The 20,618-nt window shown below is 39.5% G+C and overlaps 1 protein-coding gene across 4 annotated transcripts in view; it reads left to right on the forward strand.

The window, feature by feature from the left end:
- PPARGC1A (PPARG coactivator 1 alpha) overlaps positions 1–20,618 on the forward strand; it is a 598,261-nt gene that overhangs the window by 504,395 nt on the left and 73,248 nt on the right. For 3 of the 4 annotated variants that reach the window (XM_006918959.3, XM_006918957.3, XM_025051802.1), the window contains one exon: positions 8,212–8,391. In XM_006918959.3, the coding sequence (XP_006919021.1) occupies positions 8,212–8,391 (180 nt within the window). Of the gene's footprint in view, positions 1–3,283; positions 3,361–8,211; positions 8,392–20,618 lie in introns of those variants that run through there. The other variant, XM_006918958.3, reaches the window with a different exon arrangement.

Here is a 20,618-nt window from a genome sequence, read left to right on the forward strand (position 1 = left end):
AAGCCCAAATTATACCTGGTCAAATATTTTTATCATAAACTTAAATTATCCTCTTGAAGGTTTATTTTCTCTCTTGTCATTAACTCAAAGGATAGATGCTAGTTCCTCCAACAGTGTCAGAGTTTTGGAAAATGTGAAGTGAATCAAAGGAGGAAGAAATTCCATCGGGATAGAATCTAGGCTCTGTGTAGATTTGGAACATCAGGGTCACTCAACAGATGTTAATAAATACCTCTTTCTATTGTTGTGAAAAAATGGGATTGATTTGGGTGTGAATTATAATGGTTAGTCAGAGGACCTTGTACCTAACAGGGTGTGTTTTAAGAAGAGGAAACTGGATATTGAGAGGGGCGAAAAAAAAAAAAAACATTGTGGTTTTTTTTTTTTCTTTTCATATCAAATTATTCTCTGTTTTTAAAGGCTGTCCTTCTCCCTCAAATTATGTGCTCCCTTGTGCCTATGTCACATGCCTTCTTGGCAATCCTTACGATACGATGCTGTGGACACAGTAAGATTTCAATAGATTCTTGTTGAAACTAAACGTTTGGAAATCTCGAAGGCAGAGTTGATGAAGGGGTGAAGGGAGGGTTGCAAAGAGGGAGGAAGAGAAACAGTCAAGGCAGACACAGAATTAAATATAGAAACTGCCCGGGAAGCCAGAAAAGACCAAGGTTGGTGAGCAACTAACAATTTATGTTCTCCTGAGAAAAGAAAAAACTGGACAGAAGAAAAATTTTAATCTGAAGAGCTAATTAAGCAAAGTACAAGACCTCTAAAATATCCCTCTCCTCGATTGTAATTTTGAGACTTAAAAAAAGAATAATGGAAGGTACTCTAATTTGTCCCAAGAATCTACTTATACTTTGATTTGTACAGCAATAGAAATTTGAGGGAAAATATAGTATGCTATAGTTTATAAATCACTTCAATGTTTTGACTCCCAACTAACCCTTTTTGTGATGATGAACAACAACAAAAAAACCATATTAAACCACCTCTGGTTTCAGTGAATGTGCTGATTCAATTAAGAAAAAGTGAAATTAAGTGGCATAAAAGACAAACGAGAACCCAACACCACAATATGAACAGGTTAAAATATCAAAAACGATAATACAAAGTGTTCCAGTGTAAAGAATTTCTTTAAAAGGTGTGAATAGGGTTTAAAAAAATGTAGTGGATGCCTAGCATTCGATCAACACAATGAAAAAGTATCAGGATATCACGACACAGGGATCACTTGATAATAATTAATAAACACCAACTCTTCTTGGTCAAGTGACCAATCTTATTTCACAGTTGACCCTGCTGAGGGTAGAGCCAATGACCTTTCCCCGAATTTTAATAATTTACTGTGGTTTTACATTAAATCAGAATATAATTTCGAGGAAAATTAGTGTTTCTTTGTGGGGAATGCAGAGTAATGCCACTAATTGCATGCATAACAGCCTTCTTGAGGTTATATTTTCCAGTTCTTTCTTGATTTAGAAAATTAAAACTACAGTAATTTTCCCCTATTTCTAAGAGGGAAGATGTTCCGATGACATGTATTCAGCTAACTTAAAATGTCAAAGCTTTTGACCATCTTTGTATGTCCAATAATGACAAACTGTCAATTTCATCACACTATTCAGAAATTTACTAGCAACTTGTTGCAGATATCAGAGTGGACACATCTCTTATATGTGTGGTCTGAAAGAACAAGCAGCCCGATGCATTTTTTTGTTTTGTTTTTCTTTCTTTCACTTTAATATTTGAGCAACTTTAAAGTATGTGTTAGAGCAAATTACCATTTTTTTCTTCACCAGGAGGTGAACAATAGAGAACACATTAAATTAACCTAGATAGAAGAGGCGTTTAAGTTGATAGTGCTTTAAAAACTATTTTTAAATACATGGAGAATTTTTTTCAGATAAGTTATTATCAAGTAAAATAATTGAGCTGATCTGAAAAGTACATTGGGCATTGAATTTTATGAAAACATATATATTCACAAATATACATATTTATACATGTATACATGTTCCTGGAACTTGGAAGGGTTAAATGAGAGCTCTGTAGTATTATGGAAAGTGTTTTTCGGTGATATCTAGTATCTTGAGTTTGTTATGTATTCAGTATGTAGTGTCATCATAAAACAGTTGCACCTGCATTAGCCCTCAGTGTCTCAGAGTAGAAGCTGGGAAAAAAAAAAAAAAAAAAAAACCCTAAAAACTAAAAAGCTCGAGAAATGAATATTTCTGTTAATAGCATGTTAGTGTTTTCCCCTCACTCCACTAACATTCTTGATCTGGAACACAAACTACACAACCCAGGGCACTAGGGCTGGAATCCAGTGTTTATTCAAAAAGGCACCCTAAGGCAGTTAGAGAGGAAATGCTACATGTACGAAAAAAAGGCAGCCGGGAAACTAAGCTGATCTGGGCACAGCAGCGGCGACTGTATTGACTCACACTTGTTTTCTGGGAGCCTATGAGAGAAATGGAAATAATTAGAAGGGACCTGAAAGGATGGTATTTTGTTGCTTGTTCTCCTTATATGGAGCAAAGCAAACTGCAGTGACACTTCAGGAGCTGGTATTCCCTACTGCCAGAGGGGCAGCCAATTTCTGGGTAGAGGAGTTTGTTTATACCTTAATACAGGCTGTTTTGTTGATAAAACAAGCAAAAAAATGCATTCCCCATTCTCTGCTTTCAAACACTTCTCTCGATTAGAAAATGTCTCATAAAAATGCATCATGTGATAAGCTTTTTCTTTAGTCCCAAACCGAGCTAGAGTCCACTTGGACGTCTTAGAATTCTAGTCCTTAGAAAGTACACATTTAGTTAAGAATATAGTCACTCTGTCATGAAACAGGGCGCTTTGCCACTTGCTTGTTTTGGAAGGAAAATAAATTAAAAAAAGATTGCAGGGGATTTTAGTTATTATATGGCCAGGGCTCCGTTTAGAGTCTGTGGCATTCAAAGCTGGCTTTAATCACAGCATGATGCTCAAAGCCTCCAAAAGTCCAAGTGTTTCCTTTCTTTTTTTCTTCTTTCCGTTTTTTTTTTTTTTTTTAACGTTACTTCACTGAGGCAGAGGGCTGCCTTTGAGTGACGTCACGAGTTTGAGCAGCTAGCTGCACAGGAGAAGGGAGGCTGGGTGAGTGACAGCCCAGCCTACTTTTTAATAGCTTTGTCATGTGACTGGGGACTGTAGTAAGACAGGTGCCTTCAGTTCACTCTCAGTAAGGGGCTGGTTGCCTGCATGAGTGTGTGCTCTGTGTCACTGTGGATTGGAGTTGAAAAAGCTTGACTGGCGTCATTCAGGAGCTGGATGGCGTGGGACATGTGCAACCAGGACTCTGTATGGAGTGACATCGAGGTGAGCTGGGGCTGGGCTCGGCATTGCAGCCAGGACTGAAGCTTTCCTCGCGATGCAATTATTCCTGTAAGGGGGGAAGGGCTTGGGCGAGGAGAGGAGGTAGAAAAGTAGCCTGGGCAGGAGCTTTTAGAAAGGAATCTTAATCTTATCTTAACTCCAATAAGTTTGCTATTTTAAGGTGGCTCTGAGATGCCTTGAGCAAATCAAAGCTTAGCTGCTGTCATCTGTATCTGTTGCAGTTGGAAACTCTTTCCATGTGCCTTTGGCTCTGTTTCTACTCATATGCAATATTTATGCTCTAAGATATTGATATGAATTAGAAGCTGAAGTCTTTCCAGTGGTGTTTAGTGGCCTGGTTGGAAAAATGCCATTTCTATTTATAATAAGATGAAGATAAAAATATTAAAATGGATGTGCTCAAACAGAGTCAGTTTTGACTCTAGTCTGGAATTTTTTTTTTTTTTTTTCTCCCTGTGTCTCTGTGTTCATCAGACAGAGAACTCGCAAAATTCTAAGTAATCCTGCTGGACTATTTTAGATTGCTTTTCCTACAGAACACAAAAAGACGAAGCCGACTCCTTTAGAACTCTTCTATGTAGATGAAAGATTTGACAAGCAAATAGAAAAGAATATATATGCCTTACAGTGCGAGGTTTTCCGTTAGCATCGGTGGCAGGGAAGCCAACGGTTAAATCTCGCTGTACCACGGATTGCTGCCTGAAGCCGGAGAGAGAATAGAGTTTATGCAGGACTGTGTGTGGAGCTGCTCGCTGCTTGTATAAAAATAGACGGCAATACATCAATTCCACAGTCTCTGCTGGCTACAATTCATACCGAGGGAAAAACGCAAGCCGTTTCCTTGTAATCTCTGGAGTCTAGAGCGACTTAGCTGGGGGACGAGGACCTGGCATGTTTGCATTCTGCACAATGCAATGTTCTCGGAAAGTTTGGGCAACTTGGGAAACAAGTGAAACTTTCAGTGGACTCTGGTGAGATGGACCCGAATTGAAGTGCACGGAAGATCCGAGCTGCTCACAATGAACCTGGCAAAGGACTGCGAGGGCTCCCTCTGGGTAGCTGGGGGCACGTAGGGTAAGGGGGAGGATCGAGTGCCACACGTGATTTGATTAAATAAGATGTCCATGTGGTGCAGCGATACACATCTAAAGTGAAAATAATTTGGCTAAGGCCGGCTGCGAGTGCATTTTTCCTATCTAGCCAGGCATGCCGTGGATTCTTAACTCTTTGTTGGGTTTGCAAATGTTGGCTCCGCTTGCCCTCGCTTGCCTTGGCAGGTCATATCTGTGGATTGCAATTGTTCTTATCTCGTTGCGATTTCTTGGTAAGGCGGAATAGATATGGATAATTCCGATGTCCTGTGGCTATTATGAGTCAGGGTTATAAGTGGCTTCAAAGTCCTGTCTTCAAGTAGCTGGCGAGTCTTCTGGGTGGTCGTCTGACTAGCACTGTGTGTCTCAGCTGCTGTACTTTCATTTTTCCATTTTGTATTATTCCTGATGCTGCTAGGAGTTGGTTGAGGAACTAGATCATATGGAAATACGGCAGATTTATTTTAATCATTGGAATTCCTGCAGTCACTTTTAAATAAGCATCAGAACCATTTAGGACAGTGGCCCTTTTATTTTTGTCTTAAGGAGGTGAGATCTTGGGCTAATTGTCCAGCTGGGGATTGAGTTGTCGGTTGGCTGAGACTGGCCCGTCGCTTCTCTGTTGCACGGTAGGCAGCAAGCTGCTAGAAGCCCTGCCTTGGCGGCAGCAGCTCTAAAATCACCTCCGCCAGTCTAAAATATTATGAGCAGCAGGTAGTGCAGGCAGCTTTCATTTTTTGAATCATTAATGTTTGCTGTCATCCTAAAGCGTATTATGCCCTTTTGCACATAATGACAGGACAGCACATTGGTTAATAAAGGCCTGTATCACTATAGCTACTCAGAGTCCCCAGTGTTTCATAGTTTAATGAAGGTTATATACAATAAGGCTACTAAGATTGACAGAGATGATTCACGTGACAGACACTCCACTGAGACTGTCATTCTTAACTGCCCCCTGCCCTATCCCTTTTCCCCTGTCTTAACTAATTTTTTTTTTTAAGAAGTAAGATTTTTTTCATGAATATAATTAATGTGGTCAAGTCCACTCGTTCTTCTCTTTCTCTTTAAAATTTACCATCAAAGGCACAAAACCTCCAAAAGGTTAATGGAGAATTATACTTAATTATAATGATTCATTATCATCAGTGCAGTTAAGCTAATTTATTGTTTGCTCCTTAACTAAGAGAAAAGTCTGTTGGGGTGAAATAATGTACAATAATTAGGCTTTTGTGTTTAGTGACTGCTTTATCCTCTTAAATCTTATTATAAAATTAAGGCTACCATTGTGGAATAGCTGTCGTAGTTGCAGAGAAGCAGGAGAACGTGTGTGTGTAACTGCAATAAAACACACCTGTTACAGATGTAGAGGGAAGCGGTACATATCAGCATGGCAGACGAAGACAGTTACGGGGCTGGGACGGGTGAGTCTGGCATCATCTAAAGGCCAAATATAAATGAGTAACAGGAACGCTCGCTACCACTAATGTGTTTTAGATTATCAGGATAATGCCACATTCAGAAGCCCTGACTTTATTAGCACGTCAGCCCTGGCGAGAGCACATGCATTTCATAACATAAAAGCAAAAATGAGAAAGAGAGAGAAAGGAAAAGAAATAGGTGAATTATAGCACAGAGAGATATAAAACAAATTGATCTGATGTTTTCAATGGTTTTTAAAAGTGACTTAAAATATATATTTATGAAAGGTTAAAGGGTTTGGAACTAGCAGTGCCTGGAGAGGGCAGTTAAAGAGAGAGCAAGGAGCCTGGCATTCCCAAACATGGTTTCTAAGTTCTGCTTTGCACAGCAGGAACTTAGGCCGGGTATAGAGATCTGATGTTTTCTAACTTTTATTTTTTGTTGTTTTCGCTTTTTTTTTTTTTTTTTTTTTTTAAATAAGACTAACCCCCAGTGAAATCCTAGTGTTTTCTACACCATTGACGAAGTTATCCCTTTGTCTCTGAATTGGTTGCGTTGCAGAAGACTTAACGCGGCGTGTTTGTGCTTAGAAGATGAGCAGCAGGGGCAAGTACGGAGGCTGGGAGCATTAGACCCAAAACAAAACAGGAACTTTGCGCCAGAATAAAATCTCAGCCCGCTCTCCGCTTACTCATAAACCTAGTCAAGGGTACCGATCTGTAACTTTGGGCTAACTCAGATAATAAAAAAGGAAAAATCCATAAAATGATAAGGAAAGAGTTTATATGAGGGGCTTGCCCTTTCTTTGTGTTGCCTCTGTGCCTGCAGTTGGGATCTCGCTGGGGCCTGGTGGTCTTGGGGAAGATCTGCAGAGATTGTCAGGCCCCTCCCTGCCTTCCCTTACCGACTGTTGACTCCGTTACCCAGTATCCACTTCCCAGCGTGGTGCCCAGGATCACGCTGAGGTGTATGACCCGTGTAATGTAGTCTGCCAGGGATGACAGGGATGCTCGAGAGCAATATCTGCATACAACTTATTTTATTCAAAATCTAAATGTCAAGCAGGATCTCTAGCTTTATGTCCAGCAGCCGCTGGTTGTGAACGACTCCACAGCATCTCTCCTGACCCCGGAAGGCCGGGCCACGAGGCCGCCACTTCAGAATGTGAGGCCGCTGATTTAGGTTCCTTGGCATGTAGGTGGATAATGTCCTAGGTCTCTCACCACCGGACCCCCGTGCTAGGAAGTTTCTGTAGGGTTCCTTACAGTGCTCAGTGAGGAATCAGCAGTCCGACAGCCAGATCTAGGTTGGACGACCACCTCTTTGATAACGGGGTGAAACACTATGCCAATCTAAGATTGCCTTGGTGATAAGTAGCCCATCCACAGTAGAGGATATTTTAAACCTCTCAATATATTGAAATCGTTTTTAAAGCATCAAAGAAAATGAGTTTCTTTGAATTCACTTAGAGCATAGTTTAGGAATACATAAATGATAAAAAATATATAGTTGTGGTGTGCTATAGTGGTTTTCCTTTACAGAACTCAGGTGATCACACTCACACACACACACACGACTTGCATGTTACACATAGTGAAAGATATAAAGATCATTTAGAAAAAAATATGATTTTTGTCCTTCATCACAGGAAATCGATTTTGACCTGTGTCAAGATAAAAGTTCAGAAATACATGAAGTCAAGTAAAAGATTTAAATAACCATTCAAGAGAACCATGGACAAGTTAAACGACTTTGCATCATTAGCTGCTAAATGAATTAAATGGATTATAATGGTTAAAATGAGCGTAAATGGAGAAAGTTTTCCTAGTACAGTTCTTATGTTATATTTTTCATTTAGCAGTTTCTTATTTTGTCTCTGTTATGTGTGATGGCAATTCCAAGGTAAAATCGAATTTTTTTCCCCTCTCTCAGAAGGATTGTAGTCTTAAGGGTGGAGTGAAATTTTGCATATCATTAACCAGGAAACAATTTGAAACTTGGTAAGTGCTGTTAAAGAGGCACAAACAAATCCAGTTGATTTCTAACTGGAAGAATCAGAGAAGGCTTCATGGAAGCATGGCATTTACCATGGATTTGGAGGTAGAATTTGGGATCCAAATGGATCAGGCAAAGTCTCCTTTGGGAGTAAAGTGAGTTAAAGAATTTAGGATGTTTTTTCTAGTGACTAAAACCCTGGAAACCAGCTTTGGTGGTGTCGTTGAATTAACCAGGCTTAATTCCTATCACATGCTATTGCAGTTTAATAAATTCCTGAAGTTAATGAAAGCTTTTTTTCCCGCCCCCCCACCGCCTCCCGCAGTGTGCTGCTTTGGTTGGTGAAGACCAGCCTCTTTGCCCAGATCTTCCTGAACTTGACCTTTCTGAACTAGACGTGAACGACTTGGATACAGACAGCTTTCTGGGTGGACTCAAGTGGTGCAGTGACCAATCAGAAATAATATCCAATCAGTACAACAATGAGCCTTCGAACATATTTGAGGTAAGGACACCCATTGGTGAAATTAATTTCTCATTCAACTTGGCTTGGGTCAGACGAACATGATTATTGGTCTAAAAGCATACAAACTTCTTACTTTGCTGTCCTCAAAAGTCTTTTTATCACAGTTAGGCACTTCCTGTTTTGTGAAAAACAGTGTTTGGGAAACAAATGGATTTTTTTTTTTTTTGAGAATTAAGGGGCTAAGGATCTGCAACAGAGTACATTAAACTGTGTTGAAATACTAAGGGATTGTGAAAGAAATAGTGACAAAGAAGAACTAAAGTCTAAACCTGTTTATCCCTATTTTCCTGTTTATCCCTGTTTTCCACAGAAAATGGTACCTAGTATAAATTAATGTGAAAGAAGCCATTTTTTTAAACCAAGGGGTACAATGTCTACCTTTATTTGTTTTGCAAAGTAGGTGAGCAGTTTATTATTATTATTATTATTTTAATACATACCTCTGATTTCTATATATCTTGGAAATTTCAAAACCAACTACTCTAATATTTACTTATCAATTAGTCAAAATTCATTTGTCTTTCAGTAGTGAGAATTACCTCCCAGGCTCTATCTATACTCTTATTAGAAGCCTACTCTATAATAAAGAATATTAATATACTCCTATAAAAGTGTTACTTTGAGGAAAAAAGTTATTTCTCACATGATCAGTACTCATTTTCTCAAATATATGTTTTCTTATGGGGACAAACATTAAGTGAGTACTCTGGCAAGTGAATTGAATAAAAATTGAATAAAAAGTTGCCAAATCAATCTAATTTTCAGTATCGAAACCATCAGCACCATCCTCATCATCTAACATTTTCTACCTACTATGTGCACCCTCCATCCAAAGCACTTTAAATATATTTTTTATCTGCCAGCAGAGACTTTTTTTATACTTCAATGTTATTTGGTTGAAATCTCCAGTCATTAAAAAAAAAACAATTTTACAATATTTATTGAGTTTTTCCAGCACCTAGCACATAAAAGCCACAGAATAAATGTTTATTGAGTCATTAAGAAACCAATTTTATATTTACCGAGTGTTTCCAGCAACGAGCACACAGAAGGTGTTGAATAAGTGCTTGTCAAACAGTGAGTGAACTATGAATATCGTAAAGCTAATAACAATAACAGTAATAACAAAATGGCCAACATTTTGGGACACTTGTGCTTTATGGATGTCATCTCACTCATCCGTCAAAATAACCTACTATTTAGGTACTAGTATTCCCATTCCCGTTTTACACATATGCAGACACTGAGGCTCAGAGAGGGTAAGTGATTTTTCTCAGATCACACAGTTGACAAATAAAGACATGGGATTTGAACCCAAAATTTATCTGACTTCAAAGTCTATATCATTGATAAAAATAGAGTAACAGTGAATTTGGGTGACAGCCATCCTTTACAAAGACACATCAAGCTGCTTCTTTGCTCAATGTATTTAAAAATAGAACAGAATCTTTCCTTGCAGTGTTGGTTAACATGGATAGCTGGTCAGCTGGTGCAGCATTAGGTCCTGCCGACGGCTAAGATTTTTTAATACGTCTGAAGCATTATGTGGGTCAGAATCTTAAGGTAGTGGAGGTAGGGCTGGGGATAAGGAATACGGTGGAGGAAACGCTGACGGCTTGTGGTTAGTTATACTTTCCCAGGCTTCTCAGTTGGGTCTTAAAAAGTTCATGTGAGGACTTGGCTGGTTAGAACTGGTAAATTGAACATTCCTCATTCAGTACACTTGTCAGGTTACAGGTGCATTTTAAGTCATGCTGCATTAAATAAACAGTACTTTTGAAAATGTCCATCTCTATAGACCTCTTATCTAAAAATCGGCTATTCCGTATTGGGTGAATGCCACACACTTTGTAGATGATGGTTAGGGAATAAAAAAAAGGTAGAGAGAGATCACATGGTAGTCAATGGCTTCCTGGTGGACTGGTTTCAACAAAGGCAACTTTCTCCGTGGCTTGTGTCCCCATATTTCACGTTGTAGCACCTGCATGAGGTACTTCTCTTTGACACCTTTGGGAGACTTGGTTCAGCAACTAGTTATCTGTAGATACTTAATCTCCACAGAGATAGCAAATCCCTTTTTGTTTCCCTATGTAACTTTCTACCACTGACAGAATTGTTTTAATTTATTTTAATCTCCCATTAGGTCATTTTAAACCAGCGGGTCTCAACCGAAGGCCGTTTTGTTTCCTAGGTGTCATTCAGCAATGTCTAGAGACAGATTCTAATGTTAGGGCTGGGAGCAAGGAGATGCTACTGGCATTTAGTGGGCAGAGACCAGGGATGCTGCTAAATATCCTACAACGTACAGGACAGCTCCCCACAACACAGAGCTCTTTGGCCCCAAGTGACAAAGTTTCTATGGCTGTGAAACCCTGTGTAAAAAAAGTCATCGGAAGCTCCCTTTATGAAACACTAAAGAATAATTGGTCAAATTTCTAAGAGAAAATACAGTTAAGGTACAGGATATGAAGAAGCAGATAATCACATGAAATTATCGAGGTGCCCAGGGTCTTGGGATTGATATGTTGGGAATTCTCTTAGTGACAGACAACAGAAGTATTCGTTAAATCCCCACACTAGTTTTCTGTGAAGTCACTAACCCATTCTTCTTTGTCTATGCGGAGGGTAAGGTCGTATGTGTGGCAACACCAGTTACAAACAGCAGACACTTCCTCAGCATTTGCATACGGCCAAGATGCCTCTACTCTTTCTCTTCTAGTGCTAAATTCAGACATCTTTTGGAAAAAAAAAAATGTGTTTTGAGCATAAGTGGGATTCTAAAATTCTGTCTGTTTTCCCCTGCGAAGAAGGCCCATGTGCCACAAAATAACCTTTAACTGTCCTCCGCTTTGTGTTGCTTCTACCAAAGCTGCATGTTGCATCAAGTCATTTCCCAGAGCCTGTGCCTTTAAAGCTCTCACAGCGGACTTCAACCTGTGCTCACTTTCTTCCAGTTCTCAAAACTCTGCCTCATCACATTTGTGAAGGCCTTGTACCTGAGCAAGCCAAACAGTCACGATCTCTGCCACCTCTGATCTGCCAGTAACAAGCATTATCTACCTCAGATTCCCAGAATAAAATAAGGCACCGACAGTTAAACCTTTTTCCCTGACTCACTGATGACCCCGCTGGAAACAGGCCACGGGATTTCTGAATTCTAATCAAGGCAGAGAGAAAGGGGTTTTGAGAGCGACAGATAGTACAGCAGGATGTTGAAACGCTGGGAGTAAATAGAAATTTATTCCTTTGGCCTCTTCCATACACTCGAATCTAAGTTAAAGTTTTATTTAACTGTAGAAGAAAAAAAAAAGAATGAAATTGAATGTCATCATTTGGGAAAGAGGGAATTCTTGAGTGGGAGCAAGCTGCGCCAACACTCAATTGTACACATTGATTGAGTAACTGGACACACAAACAGCGACCTCTGCTTGCACAACCTATGTTTGGATGTGTAAATGCAGGTAACCAGGTATGATTCAGAAGCCGCCTAGAAAAACAGGACACAAGGCCTATAGGCGCAGCCTCCAGTGAATCTGATCCATGTGTCAGGAGAACAGGATACCGTCCCTGGACTGGCTGGTAGCAAAATTTATGCTTCAGAATATTGCAACATAACTTCCTTCCCTGTGTTGCTTTTGTGCTTTGTTTGAAGGAAGAGAATAAAGGACTATTTTTACAGCATGGCAGTGTGTAAAGACGAGTGGCATGGGGTTAGTTTAAATAGCACATAGCCCCTTCTGGGTCATTGTGGGCCACCTTGTCCCGACTTTATTTTAACACCTGCTTTAATGGGCATCTTTCATTCATTTGTCTGTTATTTATGAATGCAGCTACTTGGGGTTCTTTAGTACATGGCAAATGAGACTGTAGTTGTCTCGAGTAGGTCATTTCTCACAATATGTTCTGAAGGCTGCCTGTGCTAATGTGGGAGAAGGGCTCACAGCTGCCGCCCGTACTCACATTGGGTAATTACCCGGACTCTCAGTAAGATCTGACACTGTGAACTTTTACAGGAGAGCACGTGGGAAACAATGTCGGGGTAGCTGTCTGTAAGGTATCCTACGATATGTCACCAAAGGAATGTTGGGTGGAAGCTTGCAAGAATACTTGATCATTCTGATGGAAATATAGATGATTTACATTTCTTCTTTTGACTTTCAGTTATATTCTATTTTTTTTTTCTAAGATGGACGAATATTCTGTATTTTTCAAAAAGTTAAAAAACAAAAAAAAATCAATCTTAGCCACTCAGTGGTCTGTGAGCATTTTAGGTGTCAAGGACCTACTTGTCTTGCTCACTGAAGTTTTCCTAGACATTTTCTTAGAAAACAGAAGAAAGTGTGCTCAATAAATATTTACAGCATGCTTAATGAGTTAACCATGATGTATTTTTTGATGGTGTGGTCTGCATTAGATAATGCGAAGGTATATGTAAAGTACAAGAGATCTGTTTCCTAGAGAAAAAAGTTAGGGAGGCCAAATGAAGAAATACAAAATAATTAGCAAACAATGTGAGACTGTGCGTGTATGCATATATACATATACATAATATATAGCCACATATATTGGCAATTGAAAAACAATGTAAGACTGTATATTCCTCTATACATGTACATGTATCTTTGTATGCATAGTTATTTATATATTATATATATTAGCAACTGGGAAACATTGCGAGACTGCGTATGCGTATATACATGTACATATCTGTGTGTGTGTATCCTAGCTAAGGAAGAAATCAGCAAGAATAATGTCACCAAGGCTGATAAGAGAATGAGAGTAAAGTGTTTTCATAGAGGGAATAAGTAGGCAAAGAGCTTGGTTTACTCAAAGAAAATATACATTGATGGGAACAAGAGACTAGTAGTAAATTTGCATTTAGGGTGGGTACAAAATTATGGCCTGCCATGAGAACCCAATGTTTAGAGTTTACATGGAAGGAATTAGGTGTCATTAGAGATTTCTTAAGTAGCAGAGCCATGTAATAGAGATGGTATTTAAGAGGGATAATTATGATAGCTGTAAAAACTATGGACAAGCAGAAAGTAAGGGAATTCGGCAGCAGGCCCAGCCACATTCCAAACCCCATGCAATGCAGGTGCAGGGAAGGGACAAGGTGACAGCAGAAGGGATGGTGTCCAGGGAAATCCAGGGAATTTGAAACACCTTGAAGGCACATTCCACCAGCCCTGATGAATATGAGTTAGGTTAGAGAGAGAGGTCGCAAAGAAAGCTAACTCAAAAATGTTCCGAAGAGAATCAGAACTTCATGGATATCTTCCTGGTTAAGTTTCTGCTCACCTTTACGGGCTGAACTACTTTCGTAGGCTTGTGAGTTGTTTTACAAAGGGACTCTCCATCCTCCTGCTGCTTTAAAGGGGCAGAACATATTTAACCCAATGTACAGATTTACTTGGTGTCTGCATTTTCTCACTTATCTCTTTGGAGGAAATTCTGCAGTCTTCCATGCTAATGAATTCCTGCTTCTGACTGTGCCTGTGGTCAGACTGACTTTTCTATGAATGGCAAACCTCTTGGAATTTTAACAAAACAAACAGAGGGAAAAAAATGTGTGTGAAAAACATCTCACCTTAATTTAATCATCGGGAGAATAAATTCTCCTTTGTTATGGCAGAGAGACTGAATTTATGCACGAGAGAGGGATTCGAGATTTCTGGAATTTCCAATTTGCAATCAATAGATGTTTGTCATTTAAATTAAATTTACAGCCCACATCCAGATTTTTGCCACACTTGGTAATAACACTTACGGAGAACATAGACTTCAAGTAAGAAAATAATAGCCATTTAAGTGGGGAGATAATTGGCTGTAACATAAGAACATTGAAGAATGTTGAAACTCATGGAGACTTATGGAGTATTTTAAAAATTTATGTTGTACTTATCTTTGCATTTGTCGTCTACCACAAAATTCCAAATTCTGAGTATAAATCAGTTAAATGTTCGTCATGGAGAGTCACAAATCAGGAAGCAATGATCTGGCCCAGCCTGTGTGCTACGTTAGTTTCAACTTCTACTGTCGGCTTATCTTGCAGGGAGTCTAAATAGTGTGTGTGTGTGTGTGTGCGCGCGTGCGTGTGTGTGCGTGTGTGTGTGTGTGCGCATGTGTGCGCGCGCGCATTAATCTACACACCTCAGTTAAAGACTGTTTTAGACTCCTTGGCTTGATAACATCTGCTTTATCTTGAGAACATCTGGTTTATCACCCTATTTCTTCCTCACCATTATGCTGACCACTAGAAAAATATGGCTCAGGAGTTCTGACCCACAGGGCTGTGTCTTTTGGCATCAACCCCTACGAATAAATAGCAAGTCACAGGATGCCGGCTACATGACCGTCTTTTCACTAACTTTCCTGGCTCTTGCTTTTGTGAATGTAGGTTGTGGTTATGAAAGATGAGGTTGGCTGCTATTTTTCATGGAAGTCGATCCAGTTCTTAGCTATTTGCAATTTGGAAAGTGAGAATCTATATGTTTAATTAGGCACAATGATCGTAGAATGTACTATTTTTTATTTTGAGGGGATATAGACCAACTATTTTGTGGCAGATATTCTGGGTACCCCAAGAAGTGGGTAAGCCATTTAAGGGCACATCTTAGGCTTTTCCCACCTCCCCAACTCTTAACTGGGTCTTTTAAATAAAAATGACTCCACCTGGATATCTTTGAAGCCCGAAAAGTGAAGACCCACAACCACAAGAAAGAAAACTTGGAGAGGAATCAGGAAAAAGTGGCTCATTGACTCTTAGATTTACTTCAAAGATAAAGTAATCAAGACACAGGATGCTGCATGGGACAAACTGTCCGTTTGTATAGCAACTGTGTGTGCTTGTGTAGTAACCTTATACATATGCTGTGTCTATTTGTCCATGTCCCCTATCTATATGCAATGTCGTGGAAATACAGCCCAGCAGATGGCTCACCTCTGAATGAGATCAACACACAAAGCAGATAAAAAGATGAACATTAAAGACTGCCTCGTTAAGCCAAATTGTTCTTCTACTGCTTCCTACCTTAGATTTTACATTTTTAACAAGGTTAATTTGTCCCTATAATTATGTGCCTATTCTTTTAGCAGTGAAAACTTTTATTGTGGGTTTTATAAAATGAATTGCCTGTGATGTAAAACAGTTTTGTAAGGACCATTTTTTTTCCTTCTTTAACCTCTCAGGTTACTTTCAAGACTGTGCACGCTGAGGTATGTAGTTTGAAAGCAAAGCTGGATACTGTATTTTCCTATAGCCTGCCAAAGATGCTGAATTACATGCAGCCAGAATGAAAGCAAAGAAAAAGTTGGGAGAGATACACAATGAAACACAGATTCATATTCTTGGCAAGGGCAAACTTTTACGAAGACAAATGACTTCTTATCCATTACACCATTTGTCTCAAAATGATGATAAGAGATACTTTTATGCCTTTTCTGTTCCAAAATAATATAATAATTTGCATAGTTTTAGATTCTAAACACTAACACTTTGTAGACCTGCCCATCTCCATTACTACTGCAAGTTATTCATTCAAGGTTTGCAGCAGGATGGATTAATGAATTACCAGATCTTGCATAAAATGACTTGGCCTGACTTTTAAACAACTACCTTCTTTTTTTTCTTTTTTCTTTTCTCTTTTCCTTTCTTCTCTCTCTCTCTTTCTCTCTCTTTCTTCCTCCCTCCCCCTCTCTCTGTCTCTCTCTCTCTCTCTCTCTGTCTCTGTTTCTCTCTCTCTCTCTTCTTTCTTTCACTGGCCTTGTCGTTGATATTAATGGGCTCTAGGAACCAAACCCCCTATGGAGTGTTCTTTTTCCTTTTCACCCAGAAATAGCTTCGTTAAGTATTTCTTGTACTTTTTTTTCATTTTCTCCCAAACTTCTGCACAGAGTCAGTCAGTTCAAAGAGGCACCAGCAGGCTAGTAGGGCAGGGAGGAGGGAAGAGATTCAGTCTCCAAGCCCTCGGTGGCCGACGCACCTTTCTGCGCCCCATCGGCATGCTTGCTCAGAGCCGTGTCCTCAGCACAGCGAATTCAGCGTGGGTTCCTTGGTGTTCCTCACACAATAGGCAAAGCTGGAGCTCTGAACTTTGAAGGGAAGCCTCAGAGCTATTTGCAAAGTGCTGGTGCTCAGTGAATACTAAATTACATTTAGGAAATAGTCTACTGCTACCAGTTATACTTCATTTTTATTCTTGACACAGACACCTAAATCAGAGAACAGTAACATTTCAGAGATTATGGAAGCAGTTTGGGTATGTTCCAACACTATAATAGGATCAGAATTTTAAGGCCTTTTGTATTATTACCAATAGTCACTTAGTTTCTACTGCAGTGTACTTTGTAGGGAATTACAGCTTTTACTAAAAAGATTAAAATGCTATTATGCAAATGATTGCAGTATGTTATTATGTTTACAAATTAACATCCATGGCTCAACACACAAATTAACTAACTATTTTATCTATGTTATTAAGGATTTAATAAAGTAACTGTTAATAAAAATGGGTAGCTTGGAACATTTAATAGGAAACAATTGTGATTTAACACAGAACTCGAGCATTGTGTTTAATGTTCTAGGTGATGTAGTGGTAAAATAAAGTTGAGCAAAGCACACAGAGGAACCAGGGCTGTGTGAACTGCAGAGATGCTTGTCTGAAATGCTGACGGTGAGCTCAGTAGCTTCAGGCTATAATGTACAGTGGGCAGCATATCAATAAATCTAAGCGAGCCACACATACCATCTTCTATTAATAAACAGTTCATTGAAATAATAATTGCTCTTCATGACACGTTTGCTACGTTCCATACACACAGGGAATACGTGATTCTAAAATGGAGCTGAGAACAAATTTCGCTGGGGTGAATGGGGTTTAGCTGCAGAATATCACCGTGTGATAAAAGAGCGAAAGGCCAGTTTCAGACTAAGATGGCTTTACAAACAGGCTGCAGGTTGCTATTCCTGGCTGTTCATGAGAGATCATAAAAGCTGGGAGATAAGAACCGCCAAGGTCCCTGAGAAATGAACGTACGTGATTATGTTATCTCGTGGGTTGGATTTACTAGACAGACCGACGACACCTTCACTGTAGTCCAACAGGAAAAGTGGGAAGAAATGCAGATTTCGGATAGCAAACTTCGTTAGAATGGCAAAGTTCCTAAACACTACAACTGAAATATTTCAAAAGAGATCCAGGATTCTGGTCACTGAATCCTTTGCTAGATTTCAAAACGAGAACCAGGGGGTGTTTCCTATGATTAAGCAAACAAACAAACAAAAGGGAAACCAAAGAATTACTAGAAAATCCTGGAACGACTTAATTTATATTTCAAATTCTTTAGATTTATATTTCTGCAAAGTCAAAAGGATGTAGAAGACTTTCATGTCAACGACAGCCTTTTTAGTTCTACCTAAAAGTGAGTAATTATAGAAAAGAATAAATAAATAAACCATTACCTATGTAGGTCTACCTATAGAAGACAAGTAACTTGAGATCTTAGCAGGACTATCTGGGTGTACTTAAGAAATATATGAGCGAGCAGGCAACCACAGACCTGGTCAAGGTTTGTGCCCTTGCATCCAATACAAGCAATTTATTTTGTTCCGAACAGCACCTCTGCTGCTGGAAAACTACTTATGCAAATTTTTGATATCTAGCTTTAGCAAGGTGCCTGGTTCCTTCATTTCCTTCCACCTTCGGATAAATTGTGTTGTTCTTTACTCTTCCAAATTTGTCCTTGTGGAAGCAAAGCTTGCTAAGAGAAAGGAAGGGACCGGGGGAAAGAGGAAAAAACCTAACCAAATACAGTGTCTGGGACAGCTTATGATTTGATGGTTTGTGGCCTTGTCCCGTTCCCAGGCACCTGATAGATAAAGTGGTACAATCCTGTTATGCAGGCATTCCGGAACGCTTGCCGACATTCACCTGGCATGACCAAGGTTTAAAGTACTTGCAGTAACTTTATGCAGCACAGTGGAGGAATTGTGTGCCTGTGTGTGGGCATACACATTCACATTCTTTTTTTTTTTTTTTTTTTTTTTTTTTTTTTTTTTTTTTTTTTTTTTTTTTTTTTTTTTTTTTTTTTTTTTTTTTTTTTTTTTTTTTTTAGGGGAAAAAAAAGTGATACTTGCCATAGAAGGGTGGTAAAATAATTAGTCCAGTAGACAAATGTCTTGGCCCATGTTTAAACAGAGCTTTAAGGACACAGTGTTCCCAACAGTCACATATCTAAATACAAACTGGTGTCAGCTGCCATGCAGACCAAAATGTAATAGCTTGCTTTCACATAGGTCATCGTCAATCCATTTTCGTCGCAGTCACACTGCACATCTGTTTCTGCACTCTGCAGCTTCTTAAGGTGGCATTTGGACTTTATAAGAACACAAACAACCAAGCTATAAATTGCCACTGCTGGAGTTATTTTGAATAAGTGTATACTGTTTCATATTTATAATGGTGAAGCTTCATAATATTCACAGTGAATATATAACACCGATCAGTTCAACAAGCATGAAATTGTATGTTGTCAACTTGTCACATAAATAGAGTCATATTCTGGCTTGCGATAATGTTGAACTAACATTTTTTTCCCCCAGAATTGTTGAGAGGGTCACAAAAACGTGGCGAGGTAGCACTTCCTTTCGGTAGATAAACCGTCGGGGCTATTGTGAAGTTGATATCGCTCTTGATGGCTTCCCCTTCTTCACTCTCTCCGAAGCATTTGCTTTTCTTGGGTGAATGCTAATTGGCTAATCTGGTGTGTTTCTTCTGTCATCCAATGGTATCATTTTCAGCCAGCGCTAGAAGCTATTTTTTGGGGTTGTGTATGTGTGAGTAGCTTTTTTTGTTCTCCTTTAAAACAATTTTTTTTTTCTTCTATTCTTGTAGCGCAAATCAGTGCTAATTGTCGTGAGATTCTCTAACTATACTCTGGAAAGCTCTCTTACTACATTTGCACCCCAGGTAATTCTGGATTCATTACCAGAGCACTATTAAGTGAGAGCTTACATTTTGGTCAACCTTTCCCATGATAGAGAATTTAGAGAGATGCTGAAAAGACATCACCGAACTGAATGTGTGTGACTTACTGAAAGGCAAAAGGAGGACAAATGAAAAGTACTCACCAGTCGCTAGGGAGTAACTGCAGAGACCAGTTCCACAGTGGCTGGTGTTTCTGCACCAGAGGCATGCATGGAAACTGATGCTGGGCATCCTTCACTTTTGAGAAATTCTTAGATGTGTTCAATCTTCCCCAGCATCCTTCAAATGACCTATAAAGACAGAAAATGTTTCAGTCTGTATCTACAATCATGTCGATTGACCTGGTGAAGTTGCTAACTGTAAAACCTCAGGACAAAGCTATAAAATGCATGTATTACAAGGGTCGATACCTGACACTGGTCCTTTCATCCCAAGTCACCCGTGGTCTGGATGGTCACATTTTCTCCTATGAGAAACGACTCGCTGGCCAAAACTCTTGATCTCTACCTTTTGCATATTTTCACATTTTTCTTCATGCTTCTGAATTTTAAAAGTCCCTCTATTATCTCACTGATTTATGTGTCCGTTTATCAAAAAATCATTATTGTCAACCATGAGCCTGCATTTCTTCTTGCCGATGTCTGGGGTCTGGGGGTATAGTGGTTAGGAGTTGACACAGCCCGTGGCTCCATGAAGCTCATGGTTGGTGATGAAAATCAAGTGAGATAAATGCTCTGACAGAGGAAGTAAAGTAGGAATTTCCTCTGTCTCCAACTTATCCCGGTCATCACCAGCTCCTGCCCTTCTCTGGATCAGTGCACTAATCATCGCCAGAAATGATTTTACCTTGAAGTGGAATTTTGCTGGAGAGCATTTATCCTAGTTATCGGTACTTTTTTTCCAAACCGGGAGCCTAGGCTTAGGGTCCAGCAAACACAGCAGGGTGGATAGAACACTTGACATTGAGAGACCTGGGATTTACCATGTCCTACACATCATGAGTTGATAAAAACAGCAGTTTACTCATTGCAATTGCTGAGGGAAGACAAGAGGAAGCCAAGCTAAAGGAAGAGAGCAAACTGTCAGCAGAAAGTTCTTTAACCAGCTTGCGAGGCTGACGTGACTAGAATATGGTGCCTCTGGCAATGTATGTGGCGATCCTTTGGAAAATACCATTTTGTACCATTTTAGGCCTGTTGACCTTTTTCTCTGAGAATG

The sequence above is a fragment of the Pteropus alecto genome, unplaced genomic scaffold, assembly GCF_000325575.1.
Source record: "Pteropus alecto unplaced genomic scaffold, ASM32557v1 scaffold5, whole genome shotgun sequence".
NCBI lineage: Eukaryota > Metazoa > Chordata > Mammalia > Chiroptera > Pteropodidae > Pteropus > Pteropus alecto.